The 18300-nt window shown below is 38.5% G+C and overlaps 1 protein-coding gene across 1 annotated transcript in view; it reads right to left on the bottom strand.

Moving 5' to 3' along the window:
• Positions 1–18300, bottom strand: part of LOC130142708 (atrial natriuretic peptide receptor 1-like) — a 41310-nt gene that overhangs the window by 3992 nt on the left and 19018 nt on the right. The window contains exons 9-21 of the mRNA XM_056325038.1: positions 16749–16896; positions 15220–15306; positions 14808–14951; positions 13826–13947; positions 12034–12175; positions 8424–8476; positions 7398–7483; positions 6332–6451; positions 5364–5457; positions 4487–4574; positions 3592–3731; positions 2287–2439; positions 1315–1413 (exon numbers count right to left, since the gene is read on the bottom strand). Of these exons, the coding sequence (XP_056181013.1) occupies positions 1315–1413; positions 2287–2439; positions 3592–3731; positions 4487–4574; positions 5364–5457; positions 6332–6451; positions 7398–7483; positions 8424–8476; positions 12034–12175; positions 13826–13947; positions 14808–14951; positions 15220–15306; positions 16749–16896 (1476 nt within the window). The remainder of the gene's footprint in view (positions 1–1314; positions 1414–2286; positions 2440–3591; positions 3732–4486; positions 4575–5363; positions 5458–6331; positions 6452–7397; positions 7484–8423; positions 8477–12033; positions 12176–13825; positions 13948–14807; positions 14952–15219; positions 15307–16748; positions 16897–18300) is intronic.

Below are 18300 nucleotides of genomic sequence, written 5' to 3'. Positions count from 1 at the left end.
AGGGTTAAAACAGATTAATGTAATGAGATCCTCAGGCGTACGTTGCTGGAGAAAGAAGGAGGTAGAAGACTTTAAAGATAAAAAGCTCTGTCTTTATATGTAAGTTTATAGTGTTGATGTGCCATAGGAAAACCAGACTGACATACAGAACAGAAAAGGATATAAGAAGAAAGATGGAAGCAGATTTTGAAGGCATTAGTTCTACAACAGTTCAGATGAGATGACACAGGGACCCTGAAAGGAGGAGGAGGAGGAGGATGAGGAGGGGGAGGAAAGGAGTTTTCTGGGACACTGACAGAAAACTAAGTTATGTGTGTTCCATTCAGTCTAGCATTTGCTTTTGAAAAATGTATAGAACAGTGAGAAGGAGTAGATCCTGGCTGATTCTCAAACCCTCAGGCTAAACCTTCACATCTGTCATGTAGGACCATTCTGCTTTTCTGGCTTGTTTTCAGTGGATCATGATAGATGTTGAAAACATCACTTTTTATCATGAAATTAAACTTGAAAACACCTTAGATTTTGTCTAATTCAAATCAATTTACAAAGCATTGCAATGTGAGCCATAAAACTATTCAGCTTCATTTCATGAATGAAAGAAACAAAAACAAGCCCTAAAGGTTGTTTGACCTTGAAGCTTTCTCCCCCCCCCCCCCCCCCCCCTTCTTCTTTTATTTATTTATTTATTTATTTCCCCAGTTCTTGTAGATCAGGCTAAAGTATTTCAGAAGTTGAGGTTCAAATGCTCATACAGGCTAAATATGAAGCTTGCTAACTAAACATGGAGCTCTGTTATCTCCTGGGAAGAAGTGAAAGGGAGGACATCTCCATGATTTAATCTCTAGAGATTTATGTCTAATCTCTTTGCTGGAGGACATATATATATCATCTTTATGCTGCTTAAAGGCACTTACAGCTCCCATGGTGTCCTACCACCTCTTGTACTCTTCGTTAAAGAAAGTTATCAGTGAAAAAGAGGAGTCATGAGAATATTTGTCTGGGTGCCAGGAATGAATAGAAACAGTGAACATATCCACTTATCTCTTATTTTATCTGATTCATATCCTTTTTTATTGTAGAAAACTTCAAAACCATGAAAATCCCTCTCTGAGACTTGGGGAATGAGGGAAACTTGTTACAAAGATTGTAGTGAGTATCACTGGCATGATTTGCCCGTAGGCAGATTGGACCCAGAAGTCAACAGCCTCCTGAGAGGATCTGCAGTCATTTAAACAGGACAGGACTCCGCATAATATTTTTTCAGAGCTAATTAAGGGATGGTCAAAACCACATCTGCAGTTTGTTCCTTGTTACCTTCACTGGTGGATTCCATCCTGGAAGCTGTGTTCACGGTATCTCCAAATAAACAATACCGTGGCATTTTGGTCCCAACAACTCCAGCTACAACTGCCCCTGTTAAAGAAAAGAAAACAAGATATTTTGTGGTTTACCATCACATAGTCAGTCATACAGCCTCATAGCTGCTTCCTACATTACCTTTTATCTCATTCATTAATGAGAGACTGGTTGTCAGTATTGTTTTACACAAAGACAGATGGCTTCCAGAGCATGGAGGAAATTGCAAAACGGCCTCAAAGGAGAATGATGGGGGAAGTGATGATGGGACGGAGGTAGTGTGCATGAATTAAGGCATCTGCGGAATCATGTTTCAACATGACAATAGAACGTTTTGAGGAGCAGTGAGATGGGAAAGCTGCCAACAGGAGCTATGCATACAGTGCTCACCACACACATGGTGAACAAGACCAGGAAGTAACCTGTCCCTGCTGAAGGCAGAAAATGAGCATTTTGATTCCTTCATGTCAGCCCCATTAAAATACAGAAGATATGCTCTCTTTCTGAGACAATGTAAGCTGCTTAATTTGCAGATGCTGAGCAATGCACATGTCCCACTCTGGCTGGCTGTCAAGAAGGAGCTGCAGCCACACAACAGTTTAGGTCAGGGAGCTGGGAGTCTGAGAGTGAAGGCTAGATCAAAGAGTCAAGAAGCAACTCACTGTTTAGAGAACAGCTGAAAAGGACAACAGACACAGAACGGCAGTCCTCACTCATATCAGCAAATACACTGGGGGTATTTAGTGTTTCCAATGTTGTATTCCACATTGTGTTCCCAATATTCCAGGTATCCAATATTCTGTTGGGATGACTTCTGTGAGGTGTTTCACCCCATGTCCAGAAATCAACTTCATTTTTAATAGAGAGGAAATGCCACTACAGGAACATTTGTTAAACCAGAGAAGGACTCTTGCAGCCCTCTCAACATACCTGAATGGATTCCTGCTCTTATCTTTAGGAGGGTGTTGGGCTTGTGTGGGATCTTAAAAGTCTTGCAGACGTCCAGAAGGTCTAAAGCCATGCTTGCAATCTCACCAGCATGAAGGATCCCATTCTCTTTGGGTACTCCTGATACCACCATATCTTAACACAACAATGCAACTGTGTTAACCTTCAGCATTACATAAGCATTTACCAAAGGATGCTGCCTAAGTTAGAAAAAACAAAGCCCTTTTCCTTCATATCCTGCAGCACAGTTGTGCCTGCTGAGCAGAGAAAACCAGAAACAAATGAAGGATAGGGCAACAGCTCATATGTGTAATTACCCTACCTCTGAAAAATGTTGGATTTCCTTCTTAATTTTCCATAAGATTTATTCCCTCCTGCCTTTTCTTCCTCCCCCCTTCCACTGAGGGTTCTTGAAGTGGGACAGGTAGTGGAAAAGTGGCTTTTGTCTTTGGGTAGATATTATAAAGACAGATAATGATTCCCACTAGGCATTGTGCTATGCTTCCTGCACTGACTTCTACTGTGTAGGACAAGAGGCAGGTTTCTTCAGGATCCCTTGGGTGCATTTGTTCAGGAATTCTATGCTTCAGAATGTGCTTAACCATGCAACAGGAAAAAAAAGCAGGGTTTTTTCCCACATCTTACAGAATTTCCTGTTCCATCCAAAAGTCCTGCTAAATTCTGCTAGGTGTTGGATGGAACTTAGTTTTAATCCCCAGCAGATTCCTATGGAAACAAATCGAAAGCCATTTAAAAAAAAAACAAAAAAACCCAAACAAACAAAAGAAGAGGCATCCAAGCCCTTAAAGAGTATTAGGAGAGAGGTTTGTCATGGTCTTTGCAAAAAAGACAGATAATAAAGCTTATGGAATGACATCTGTTCTGTCATGTAGAAGGCAAATTTTTCAGTTGTGCTCTTGTGAAACAGACATTGCTAACTGGGATTAATCTGTTGCCAAGGTTTAAAGTCAGACCTTACAGGTAACAGGAATCAAAAAAACCAAAATCAAATAATCAAATAAAAAAATAAAAAGCGGTAGTTTACTCAGCTCGTTTGTCCCATCCACAATATCCTTCAATTGTAGAAATTATGGAAGGTAGGCAGGAAAATGTTCCTAAATTTTGTTAGGGCTTTGCTAGGACATCACCCCTAATTGTTTTGTGTTGTCTTCCCATTCATAATAAGCTTTCCAAATTTCATTCATCTCTTCTTCCTTGTCATCAAGTCAGTCCCTATCCTGATGAAATACCCATGCCCCATCATTGTCCACCACTCCAGGAACTTACAGGCATCTCCTATTGTCTCCACCTTATAGACATCATAGTTATCTATGATTTCATCAAAAGTGGTGTAAAGCTTGTTCAAGAGATCTACCACTTCATAAGGTGTGCTGCTGCTGGACAGCTGAGTGAAACCAACAATGTCACTGTTAAAACACAACAGAAAGAACATACTCATCCACTGTCTTAACTGTTGCAGATTGGTGATCCTAAACACATAGCAATCATTTCTCAGTGGAACTGCCTCAACCTTCTTTTTTGCAGTGTTTCTTTCACTGAGTAACTTAAAGAATCATTTTGTCTTCAGACATTTACTTAAACTGAAAACAGACTTCTTCCATTTAACAGGACTGACTGATCTAAGCCTTTTTGCTCACCAATGCAACAAACCATTTTCTACAGCTAGACTCTGCCATAAACTAAGTTGTCTTCAGTTTTGGGTTATGTACAAATGAAAAAAAGGAACTTAATATCTGTCCATTTATGACAAGTGAAGACATGCAATTTATATGTTGCTTCATGCACACTTAACAGGTCAAAGACTAAGTCCATGTGGACTCTAAGGATAGACAATTTTCCTTCACAGCTAAATGCTGGAACCTTTACTCAGGCCTGCTTATGAAACATACATGCAAATGTGTGTAACACACATAGAGTGATGTGTTGTTGTGTGTTAGAGCTCCACAGTAACCTCATTTTTAATTTAACTAATTATAAGGAAAAATGGAGAGGCATGAGAATATGGAAAGACACTGGTTTGCAGAGTCAGATGTTGCTACCTGGTATGATAAATGGCAGTTTAGATAGAAAGCTTGTACTTCATTAGGATCTTCACCCTCACTAGGGTCCTAGAAGTTTCTTAGTAAGATAGTTCTAATTCTATCTTTTCATTTTTGTTTACCTGAAAAAAATGGTGGCACTTAAGTAACTTTGAGCTTGTGCATGTTTTCCCTGCCTGAGATCATCTGCTACTTGCTTTGGCAACATACCTGTTGTAGAAAACAGAGCATTGTTACTCTTTTGACATGGATAAAAGCACACAAGAAAGAGAACATGTTTGTTTAGAGGTATAAAAGCAATGTTCATAAATGTGAAATATTCTGAAGGTGAAAGCACTCTTTAGCTTCAAAAATCTTTGCTGTAATGTTAGAATTTACAGTAAATCTCACTGATAAAAAGTCCAGATTTTTCAGATGACCCGTAACTTTCAGTACAAACAAACCAATATTTATACATTCCAAGCCAGAGTAAGGTGGGATTCTAATAGTGTGACTTGGGATATTACTAACTCCTTTTCTGTCAACTCTGTGTTACTGTTTTTTCCTGTGTTAGATTTGTTTACTATCTCTTCTCTGACTTTTTTTTATCTTTATTTCACCTATCTTGCACGTTTACAGTGCAAGTCCTTTTTCTCTCTAATGTGTTATACCTGTTCCTTTATACCTTTTTTCTTGTGGAATTCCGGAAGATACACTGCCATCAGAAGTAACGTCAGTCCAAAAGCAGTTCCCTAATATTTATAACTATCGAGAAGGACTGCCAAGCAAGATCAAAGTGAGAGCGCTACAGATTCTGGAGCCATTCAGAGTGCATTGATTTTCAGGGAGAAAATATAAAAAGTTGCTAAATATCTTTCCAGTTTTGCAAGGAACAAGTATATTAATTCATTGCCAACTAAATGTTATCTATTAAATAATCACCTATCAAAGGGCTCCTGTTTGTAATTAGACAATCAAATTATTATTGAGAATATACAGTAGTTTTGTTATATAACTTACTATACAACAGACGATCAGTCTTCTGTTTTTCATGCATTAAATCCTGGGTTCTCTCAGAAACCAGTATCTCCAGATGTTTGCTGTATTTCTCCATCTAAATAACATAGAGAATTGCATAAAGTAATCCTTTTACTGAAACAGGTTCGTAATTGGATAGGATTTAAGCATTTGAATGATTCTGCTTTGAAAACGTTCAGATAAGCAAAGGCTCAGGTCTGAGATAACTAATTTTTTCTTACAGAATCCAAAGACCAGATTTCTCCCTAGGAAAATTTACAGTTCTGTATATAAGATAGTTGCTTACATGTAAGAGGGCAAAAGCCAATTCCAGACTTTTCAAAGTCTATGTAAACATTAGGGATCAAACCCAATGTAGACACCAAGCTGCAGATATAAATTAAAATATATTACCAAAACCAAAGGTATCTGACTCTCACTCCTTTACCAAAAGCTCACAATGCTGTTTCATAAACTATCCTGCTATGCTATGCTTTGCTTTTTGCATCCTTGTTCTGTGTGAGCAACAGCCTGTGGAGGCAGAAGCATCTTTTCTCTGCTGATGGGCTTAAGATGCTCTGCTCAGAATGCATCTGTAAACATGCCAGTTGTGGCATGCACGGATTCTATACCCCCAGTACTGTGAGAACACCACCAAGCCACTGGAAAAGGGGGATGTAGTTACCTGTGAGTGCATTAAAAAACAAACAACACTTGACTGAAGAAACAAGAATGTTGAGCCACAAAGAAGAGAAGAAAGTTAAGAAAAACTGACAGAAATGGAATGAGAAGGAAAGCTGGGTCTCAAGCAGAACTGCAGCTACAATCAGCCCACCAGGGCTGAATGAAAGACTGTGGAATTTCTTACCAAACAAGGGGTATGAGATTAAAAAACAAACGTGAAGGATAGAGGTGAAAGTTAATTGCAAGGGAGCATATTGACTTGGATTAAATTAAAAAACTAAATTTACCAGAGTCATCATCATGTCAACAGGGCTAACTTTATTAGGATTCATCTTGTACAACATTTTCTTGACTTGTTCAAATGTAGGCCTTTGGGCTGGATTATATTTTCTGCACCTTCTGATTAACTGCAGCAGCGAAAGAGTGAGAAAAGCAAACAGCCCTTTGTCATCCCAAGCATAGGCAGTGTTTCTAATTAATACTACTATTTTCTCAGTGCAAACCGTGCATGCAGAAACCCTATCTGCAGCTGATGAAAAGTGGCAGAGTTATACTGATTCAGGCTGAACAAAGGGTATTAGTTCATGAAACTGCTGCTGTGGGAAATCATTAATTAGATGCTCATGCCCCTTCTGCCAAACACTGCTTAAGCTCTTGTCTTGTGTTTTAAGACAGTATTATGCTGTTAGAGTCACGTACTGTCTTCAGAGAATTTGTCTGTACACAAAATTCACAGAAGATTAAAAACTCAACTACTTCTTAAGAATGTTAACTCCTGACTAACATCCAGTGCTGCTTGTGAGGTTTGTTGCATTTGGGTTGCTACAAACCACCAAATGTGAATTACACAGCTCTTTAGCTGAAATAAGGATGCCACAATGTTATTCTGTTCTGATTTAATTGAACTGGAAGGAGGTGTACTTTATTTTATTACTGAACACATAGATCTCATGCATGAGAATCAAACCAAACTCGTACTTTGCCTGAGATACATACTTCAGTATTTGAAAGTCCTTTGCCAGTAAGCTAAATAGATATTAATAATATAAAATAAGTATGGAACTCAACACTTTATAATAAAGTGAAAATGCACAAAAATCAACTATTGAATATTAAAAGCATCATTTAATACACTGACAGTTTAAGGGGACAGGTGAAACTTTCAATTTGTCAGAATGACAGGTTTTTTTATTAAGGATATTAAAGCATTTCATTGCGCCTTGTTTGAGATATACTTCTTGATTTCTGAGTTGTTTACATTCATCAAAGTTAATATTACCATAAAACTTCTGTGACATGCCTTAAATTCACTTCAGTTGCAAACTTTTGTACACAACATTGTCTCTTACTCACCTCTATGTAATCTGTGGGACATGGGCAAGAATTCTCAGCCTTTCCTGAAATTAATTCCGCCAGAGGTGGGCACCAAGAATATTCAGCTGTATGCACATCATCTTTCTAGTGTAGAAGGTATTGGAAAATGTTGAAACAAGTGTTGTGTTTTTCATACCACCCATTGAAAATATGTTACTACAATCACAACTACTTTTATGATGTCTTCCCTACCACTTCCAGATCAGCTGAGAGTACAAGAAAAAAAATAACAAACTGGGATATAACCCAGTCTAAACTGGGTGGCTTTGTCTAAAAGCTTTTTCATGGTTAAAATAGTTTAATCTCAGTGTTTATATGAGGCAAACAGCTTTTGAAACAAATGAAAAACTGGTAAGATATTGGGAAACTTTTGAGAAATCACAAGGCCTATACTGGTCTATTATCGTAAGCTGTCAGAAATGGAAGGATGGCAGCTTCAGATCTTCATCATTAGAGATCTTGTTAAGCAAATTTTTGAGACAGAACATAGTTACATATCCAGAATATCTGGTTTCAATTTTAAGGTCCATTTTTTCTGTTTGCTATTTAGCACTGATCACAGGACATGTGCAAAGATGACATTTTCCTTATAGACGGCAGTTTACTTGCTCTTCTAGCATATTCTTATCACTGCAAGACTCCACTGAAAGTGCTGATGCATGGCAGGAAAGAGAAGAAACAACAGGAGAAGACAGAGGATGTTATGGCATACCTTCCCTCTCCACCCCGCTGTCATTAAGCTTCACAGAGCTAACCAACAGGCAGTTCTGGGGCTATACTGTTTTTTGTCATACACTCTTCTTCAGAGTCCTGAAGGGAATACTGGTAGATGCATGAGGAAGCCCTGATTGCATGTTCCTTTCAAACTGAACTTGCACCCACAAAATCAAGAGGAAAATTCATGCTCAAAAAACAAATCAAAGATGTAGTTACTCAAAGTTTGGTTTGTATCTTCAGCAGAAACAGCATAAAAGTCATCATGCAAGCTTCAAACTTTATCTTTACTTACTGGCATAGGGTCATTTCTTGTGGCAATTTCTAGTAAAATGATGGCGTAACTGCAGAGTAAAACCAAAACAGAATCTTAATGAAATAACAGTTAAAGAAGTCAGTGATTTCTTCTTTCCGTGATTTCTTATTCTTCTCCATTTTATGTCTGAAAGCCTAGTGTTGCAAAAGGGAGAATGGCAACAGTGCTGCTATCTGTTACTGCTCTGTGTTTTCAGACATCTGTGACTGATCATTTCATAGCAGTCTCTTCTCACAGTTATTGGTCTCAGAGATGATGCATTTGAGTTTGGTAGACAGCAAAGCAATTTCCTCTAGAAGAATTAATGGAATCCAGAGGGGTATATGCAGGGACTTACATGATACCTACCAATTAAACATACAGGTCAGGTTTGTGCTGTAATCAAGGGGCAGAAGCAGGTTCATCAAGATCATCAGCTGGAGGATTGGCTTCTTTTCAGTATAGATCATTCTTCTGGAAAATCTCCATAAAGTCAATGATGAGACAGTGTGTCCCGAGTAGATCTTTTACAGTAAGCAGTTCTGCTCATTCTTTCTGAATGATATTTTTATCATCATCATTTTCCTCAGATGAATCAAGGTCAAGCACACTCATCAAGGGTGAACAATGGAAAAAATGGGTTAACAGCTGGGTATTCAGTCTCCTTACTGAATTCACTAGGATTTTTTGAAACAGCTATATCTATAGAAGCCAGCACCTCCTCCAGCCAGCACTCCTGATAAAGGTGCTCTTGCCTCTTTGTATATTGACACTGTGTAATAATTAACTCCCTAGATGCATCTCTATTTGATAACATTTATTTTTACAGGAAATATTCGTTTGCAATCTGTTGTATTGCTAATGGTTGCCATGTTCTGTAAGGCATTCTGGCAGTATAATGGGGTATCTCTATCTTTCAGTCCACTCACGGACCACCACTGGCCCATAAAATGATGCATATGTAAACCACACTGAATAATGTAGAAATTAATCTGATGATATTTTTATGTTAATTTTGGATTGATCTGGTAGTAGAAAGGGATACCAGTCCTGGTGAGACAGCAAAACTGAAACAGATTATCAAGGAGAGTAATTAGATGATGGTAATTCAGATAAAGCAGCATTGATTTCATTCAGCTTCCGCAGCACTGGTCAAAAAAGTCCTAACACAGTAGATAGTGAAATTCACATCACGATTATAAATAAAAGGAGCCAATCTAGGATAAACTGTGACTGGAAGCAGCCTCTTCAGCTCAAACAGGAGGTGCTTTCATGCTCTGTTGTCATTTCCATTTTAGCTTTCCCATCTGACCAACACATTCCCTGGAGAACTTTAAAAGCAAGTGAATCATCTCTATGAGCACACAAAATTACAAGTTCTACTCCTGCAGTTTCTACTAATTTTTTGTTTGGGCTGTACCTTCAGGAATTTTAATGGAATCTTTGCACAGATAAAAGCTAAGGACTTCAAGACTGGGACACTGCTCCCTGGCCAGCAAGTCCACCACATACATGCTCAGGAAGGTTTAGCACCTGCTCATATCATCAGCACAAACTATGTTAAATGCAGGTTCTGAAGAACAACTCAGTTAAAAAAAGAACCTTTCTAATGCTACAGGATACATCTCTTTCTTTCTTCCCTGGCTGCATATTGCTCTTTTCCGTTTTCTGATTTCATTTCTGACTGTTTTTTGGTTTTGACCAAGAAAGGATTAACTGCAGTACAACAAAAGAAGACCTGGATTTTGCAGACATGGGGACTGACAGCAAGATAGATTCATCAAGCTTTCACTGAATCTGTCAAAAGTTCATTGCAGTCACCTATGATACGAGCAAATCAGCTCTTAGCACTATTTTAATGGGAGTCCTTGGCAAGAAATGGCTTCAGGAGGCCAGGTTGCCTGCAAAGTCAAGTAATGATACCTAACCTGAACAGGGGTAAAGTGTGAACCAGACAAGCACCAAGGAAACATTTTCTTGAATGTGTTTTGTCTGTGGGGCAATGATAGACTGCAATGCATAAGGCAATCCAAACATTAATGTTTAGTTGGAGGACAGCACTTTCTAGGATGAGCACACGCTGAAAAAGTGAAGACTGACAGAGGATAAGTGACAATAGCCAGAAATACCCGTTCAGTGTATTCATCACAATACAGTGATGAACTGCCTTTAGCTGAGCTATTCTGAAGCAAATTCTAAGGGCATGTTTAAGCCTATGGATATAAATACTGTTGAGACCTTAAATTCTTGCTTACATAATCTGATAGAATGGATTACAATTAATAATGTTCTGGCAAATAGTCATACATTTCTTTACAAGGGAATAATGTGCATTAATCCAGTAAATCTTATATATAAAATCATGTCGTCAGCCAATATAATTTTTAATGAATCCTAATTGAAAAAAGGGGAAGACTTAAACAACATTCTCTGTTTCTGCCACTAATTTTTCAATATAAGCCTGACAATAGTCACCTAAGGCAGTAAACATTTGTTGTGGCCTAGTGTAGGCCAGAGGAAAACTCAGAGCTTTTGATAAAAGGCAGTAATAGCTGCACTTTGGTAAATGTTGTTGATAAACAATGCTAATAACCATGCCACCTTCTGCTCCAGTGTGCTGCATTATCAGCATTTCAATCTTTACTTCAGTTCCAGTTCTTTACATTCTGCTAGCTACCAAAGTCACCAAGAAATAGAAGACTTCTGCTGCGCTGGGAACGTGGCAAGAAAAGGTAAGAGAAAAGAGCCATAAAACATCATGTAGTACCATTCTGTATTTCCCCCTTTCAAATGCTTTCAGCAAACTACTAGATATAAGCTGACAGAGGAAGTATCATTGGTATGAAATAGGATACACCAAGAACACAGTGATTTTCCTACTTTATACAGAAAAGTCATGCAATAACCAAGACATGTAGGTAATTTTTTAAAAATCCTAGTTCAATGATTTTTTCATTGTATTATTACTCCCTGAAAATTCAATTGTAGTCCCACTTGTCTGAGAAGTGATTGGATAGAGGCTATCCATCACTGGCAAGTCTAAGCCTGATAGCCAAATAGGCCATTGTGAAGTGATCTTCCATAAAAGAAATGGATTTATTCACTAGTGCATCAATTCCTTTTCCTACCACTATTTTTTCCCCCTGAAAACCAAGCATAACAATAATGTATTGACACTAATTACAGAATTATGGGATGCAGATGTGCATTATGACATTCTGGAAAATTGATGCTATTAACTTTTAAGGTAGTACCATTATTGAAAATAATCTACTTTTTCATAAGAAACAGCAACAAAGATGGTTTACTAGATAATAGCAGATATTTATACCTTTTTTATTTACCAGTCCAGAGTAACTCCTTATAAATCATTAGACGAACTCTGCATTTACATAATGTCAGTGAATTCAGTATTTGTTTATCTACCTTGAAAGAAAAGATCCTCTACTATTCATGCTGTTCTGTATTCCAGGGTCAATCCTTTTCAAAATACAGTCAAACATATACCTGGGGTGACCACAGAATTACACTGAGCCTAAATGTCATGAAAGAATATCCAGCTTGATATGAGATTATTAAGTGCAAGGAACAGGAAAAGTTAACTACCTGTAGACGTCTGTCATAGAATTGGGTTCAAAGTCTGAAAGGGAATGGATTTCAGGAGCTGTGTAAATTGGTATCAAATGCTGCTGGTGTGAGCTTGATTCCTCAGGAGAATCTTCTTTTCTGTATGACTGCAAACCATAATCTACCATGGAATAAAACAGGAATTAAACTATTTAGTAGGTACTTCTCTGAAACATGTGCATTAGTAGACAGCACAACTAGTCTAAAGGAATTAATTTTCCCTATTTGAAGTACACATCTTAGTTTAAAAATAGTGTGTATCTGGTGGTCTTGTCCCCCTAAAGCTATTGCAAATATAGGATCTGGAAACCAAATATTTGAGTGACAATGTATGGCAACAGGGAAGTTGAACTACATGACCCCTTCCAATCAGAATTATTTCATGATTTTATAAAATTATATCCAGAGACCAGGCTCACTTCAGTGCAAGAGTTAGCATGCAAATGCAGTTTTCTGTTTCAGTCATCCCCTGATCCTTATCTATGGTGGCAGGTTGCTAGAATAATTACAAGTTAGATAGGCTAGAACTACTGAAAGATGGTGGGCTTTGCTTGCACCCCCCTAGCTTCAGAATAAAGGCAGTATAAATGTGAAACATCTTTGCAGCTATACTTTTAGCCTAACATAGAAGAGATTCTCAGCCTGTGATTCAGCAATGGAGAGGAGGAAAAAAACAGCTCACTTTCTGATATAAAGAGCACTCTGTTGAGTGTATGGGACAGGACGCATATGTCTGATTTTGTCTGGAGTGACCTCTAACTAAGATGGTCCTAGGGCTTCATCCTTTATGTTGGAGGTCATCGGAGCTTTTCAAATAGCTCCCACATGGGTTATTTGTGGGATTTGTTTAACGTTATTGCATCCAGATAAACCAAATGAATTCAAATGAATATTTGAAGTCTCTACAATGCTACCAGTTAAATTCTGAACAATGTCACAGAGATCCCATTTAATTCATAGGAGCTGTGCTAAGGTGAGACAGTTGATGTAATCAACTACCTCAATTTTTTTGTGCTTTTCTCCAGAACAGGCTCTAAGCAAAGTAGGCAGTTCTGAAGGCAGCAGGATACTACATGAGTTGGAGCAGCAGGCACGACCCTGTGTAGGAGCCTTAGTCATAGGACGAACCACTGAAAATCAAATCTCTTGCTGCTTTTTCTAAGATGGCTACAGGTTAAAGAGCGTGATAACTTCTTTAGGGAGGAAGTAGAAGAGATGATCAATGTTTTCATTCCCTTTGCTAGCTGCAAACTGAACTAGACCCTCCAGTGGTTTTCCTGTCCTCACAGGCTGCCTTCATGCACCAGGAGCAGCCCAGCCCTGTAAGTCTGTCTCTGGGAGAATGTGGTTCAGTTTTGTGTACAGGACTGAAAAGGTCTGAGTTGAGTCTGCTTTTCTCCATGAAACTACCTTGTGTTTACCAGTCAGTCAGCATTATTACATGTCTATACAGCACTGTCCAGGCTCAGGTTTTCTCTTTGTATCAAAACTGAGAATGAGATGGAGTTTCTGCTCAGACTGATGTTGGTAGACTCCATCATTTGTGGGATCAGTTGTGTGCATCCATGGCATATATTAAATGACTTGACCTGATAATGTAACATGAAACTTGCTTCAGCACAGGACACTTCTAGTGAGGGTTGATATAGTCAGCATTTCCACATGAAATGTCAGCATGGAGGTGCTTGTGAGGACCGTTGAGTGTAAAATCTATATGCATTAGTGAGTTAGCTGGACAGTTTTGAAATTCTGTTTCTTATCTTCTCTTTACCTGCAATTTTACAAACCCATCGGTCATCTATCACACAGTTACTAGACTTCAACCGTCCATGATACATTTTGTGGTGGTGAAGATAGGCCATTCCTTGTGCAATATCAATAGCAAAAGAAAACCTGAAAGACAAAAATCAGTGAGCTAGCATTGCAATGAAATGTTCACTTAAGTGTGGCTCCAAAGCCTGCTGAAGTTGACAGAAAGTCTATGACCGCGATAGCTTTCAGTTTGTGTCCTCATGCCCATTTTTCCAAAGCACTTAAGGTGGTTTTCTGGAAGCCCATAACTTCTTTTCAGCCGTCTGAGTCCACAGGCCTTTAGCCTCTTTTAAGACAGTTGAGTTTCTCTTAGAAATTCTCAGTACCTTTGTATCATTGAGAGTGCTTTCAAATGTTTACAAGAGAATCATTTTTTATTAACTTTCTCACTTTACTTGGAAGGCTTCCTCCATTACAATCTTTTTCTTTGCTGAAGACAAACATAAAGCAGAAGTAGAAGGAGTGTGCCAAGAAGATTATTCTCAGAAAAACAGTGTCATTGCCTTTGTGGCAGTTTCATTGACAATGTGAGCCCATTTTCTGTATTGTAAATATAATAAAGCATTTTTAGGTATGCTGGTCATTTCACCAATGTATCTTTACAAAGGGAGATGCAGTGATTTTTAATTAAATGAGGATGCCTAAGATATTTGGGAAAAAAAATGAAGTTGGGAAGAAAAGTTTAAAACCAGTTCTGCAGTGTAACTAGAGGTGGGTTGAAAAGTTGTTGGCTTAGAATGACCAGTACTAAATATATGATTGCTCAAAAACCCAGAAGACAAGTTGGGCTGGATATTTGAATTTACTTTTTTTCTTCTTCATTCTCTCCATATCACAGTGCAGGCCTCTCTATCCTAGAACTTAATCTAAAATTAACATTTTTTCCTAAACAGCACATAGCACAGTTGTTGTCATTCAGCTTTTCAAAAGTTTTTTTATACCTGAAGCCCCAGTTCAAAGGTATGTCTTCATTGAGGAGAACATCACTCAGGCTGCCTTTGGGGCAGTACTCTGTCACAATGGCAACATTTGGCACTTCTATACAACCTCCAATGAATTTGCAGAGATTGGGATGGTCAAGTTCCCTGTGAAAATCAACAGAAATCACAGCACACCAGCAATTATCATGGATGTCTGTCTTGTTTTTTGTAGGGTAAATGGAAAACCAAGTGCCTTTTTTTCACAGTGTAGAGAGAAAAGTAAATCAAGCATACAGAAATTCTGATCTCCTGTCAAAGCAAAGGTTGAAAGAAAGAGGAATATGAATTTACAGTCACATTTGGACAGATCGTAACCCCTAAAGAACCAGTGTAAAAATGGAACAACAGTCACTTCTCAGGTTTTACTTCTTACCTCACTTGCTTTACTTCTTTACGTATAGATTTGGAGAGTGTGAATGCCTTCTTCATTACTTTCTTTATGGCCACGGTTCTACCATCACTGAAACAGAATGAAATGCTGTTCACAGAGTGTTAGGCCAACTTCGTAAGCCAGTCAGACTACAAAAGTGGACTGGATTTTTTTTCTACAGCGGACAGCTTCATGTCTCTGGAGATGAGGCACAGAATTTAAGTGTGTCCATATGTGGGTGTAAATCTGAATCTGAGTACAGGACAAGTGACAGGGCCCTCTTTCTGTGATAAGGGAAGCATTAGTGATTATACTCAAGCATCCCTGATCTGTAGATGACATGTAGAATGTAAGAGTGTTAGAGTCAAGAGACAGTTGGATAATGGAGTAGCAGAAAAGGATGTGTCAAAGCTAGTGAAAATGTTCAGCAACATCCTTGCCATCTGTTCCTTCTGCCTGATGTTTTGGAGATCCACCACTGATACTTAACATCTTTTTGTTCTCATGGGATGAAGCATTCTCAGTAATGAAGTAGATGGGTTTGATAGACAGCAAAGCAATTTGTCTTGGAAGGATAAAGGAACCCAATGGAGGTATATGCAGGAAATTTAAGTGATACTGACTATATAAATACAGAGTGCACAGTCTGTGGTATAGCAGATGTAGGTGCTTTGCCAATGAGACTGAATGCTCCATTCTTACACCTTTCATCCTAGATGAATGCATTTGACCTTGATTCATCTGAGGAATATGATGATGATGAAAATGTCATCATTCAGAAAGAAGGAGTAAAAATGCTCACTGTAAAAGATCTAAGCTGGATGCAGTGTCTCATCAGTGAAGTGACTGATTTTCCAGAACAGTGATCTATGCTGAAAAGGCAGCTGCTCCCCCAGCCGATGATCCTAAGTTCCTCTATCCTGCAAAGCACAGATCCTGCCCTGTATATTCAAATGGTAGGTATTAACTCCACCTTTGCACGTTTCCTCCCCTACCCCTTAATTATATTATTTTTACGGGAAAAATTTCTTTCTGGATAGCAGGATATGACTATATTGTTTGCCCATATAGTTACAGGATATGCATGTTTATAGTGTGACCCAGAGGTGAAATGTTCTATATCTTCAGTCACATCAGCTGGTTTAAGGACAAGATTTCTAATGTGCTACTGTATAGGATGCTATTCTTTAGTGAGAAGAACCTAGCCATGCTTTGCCTGCATTTTAGAAAAAGGAATGCATTAAAGCCTTGCTTTGAAACATATCTGAACAGCAAGGATCATTTGTTAACAGATGCAAGACACATTATGCAGCCATAGCCTTTTAATAAGTCTCCGAGACAAAAGGGAGAAATGACAAATGAAACAGAAGCCTGGCATGTAAAATATTCCACAGCCAGTATGTGTGCATAAGTCGGAACAATGATATTAACTTACTGGATTTGGCCTGACAAAAGAAGTGGCAAGAACCAGAAAGCAAGGTGGAACTATATTACAGTAGGTACTGCAGTAAATGAGAAATACATTGACTTACTATCTCCCAGTCTGGGTGAAGTACTGTTTCCTGGACATGTTAGCAGCTGCTGTGCAGGAGCTCAGAGTAGTAATACAGCTGGCATTGGAGTCACTGGGCGCTGTGGGAGCACTCATCATGCTTCCTGTTGCTCTCCGTACTATGTGATCTAAATGGGATGTGGGATCAGAAAAGGCACTGAAGATGCATATTATTGTCAAAGCAGAGACTTCAGAGGAAGGCAAATATAGGGAAATCCCCAAATCTTTGCACCTCAACTGGTCTTTTAAGATAGAAACCTATTGCTTGGAATGTGACTGCTGCATAAAAAGTAAAAAAGTTCCAGAGGTGATTCATTGCCAGAGATCTTTCCCACTAATCCTCAGGATGTGATGCCAGTTTCACTTTCTGCTCTTGGGATGATTAGCCCTTGCTGCTACTTAGATGTCAAGGACATAACACAGCAAAGCAGAGCAAGCCCTGTGCTGTACTTTGACAAGTCTATTTGGAGCTTCTAGAAGACTTAAGTTACAGGGATGTGGGAAGTGATTCTGACACCAGAGGGAAGTCAGAGAACAGCAACAATACAGTCAGACAGAAAAAAGATCAGTGATCTCAACATACGTTTTTTAATCTCTGTTGACCATCTCAAGGTAACAAAATGGATTTTAAAACTAATTTAGTGAATTAAACGTATCATTTCACCATCTCCAATTAAAACCAGTCTCAGCATCACTGAAACCTCTCAACTCTCTCTGGTGTCAGTATCCAATAAGGTGTTGCTGAGGAAGTTCAGTATCTCACCTTCCGTCAGGACTGCCTGTTCCCACAGCATAATACTATCCATATGCAGTTCAAAATTGCGCTGACATTTGGAGTCTTTCTACAGCATTCCACCAGAAATATGTTACAGATCCCTGAGACAGCTTTGAGAATAAGAGCGTGCGTGCGTGTGTGTGTACGCACATACACACACACAAATATATGTATGGTGCAATGCACCAATAAAGAAGTTATCTTGCAAAAATAAAGCTAATTTTTCACAGTGCAGGCTACATAGTGTGGGTACACCGCTACTGATGTGTTTCCATTTAGATAACTGTGCATTTCAGGTTGCTATGGCTGTCTTTGAACAGTTCTGCCCAGAGAGACATACTGTTTCCAAAACTCATCATATTACCAGTCCTCATTACTCTTAAGTTGTTAACTATCACTGCTAGGCCTTAAAAAGTATCGATGCTTCATAGGCTCCTCTCCAAGAAAACTACTTCTTTCATCTTGGATTTTTCAAATTAATTTTTGATCTGTTATATTTTGATGATGGTTCTAATTTTCCTCAGTCTCTTTCTGTTGTTTCTACTCCCATGTGATGTTCATGACCTCTTCTAATTCACTATCAGCTGAGAATTTGCTCATGTTACTTTTTGCTATACTGAAAGACACTTTTCCTTGAGTGTTCTATTTCTGTTTTCACAAATCTGGACTGAAATTTAGTTTGGTTTATGTACTCAAATTCTAAGCTAACATCTCTTCTGTACAGCAATGAAAATATCATATCAAAACTACACAGAAA

This window comes from Falco biarmicus, chromosome Z (genome assembly GCF_023638135.1).
Source record: "Falco biarmicus isolate bFalBia1 chromosome Z, bFalBia1.pri, whole genome shotgun sequence".
Taxonomy (NCBI): domain Eukaryota; kingdom Metazoa; phylum Chordata; class Aves; order Falconiformes; family Falconidae; genus Falco; species Falco biarmicus.
Note: the sequence above shows the minus strand (reverse complement) of the source record. Positions and strands in the feature narration are given on the sequence as shown.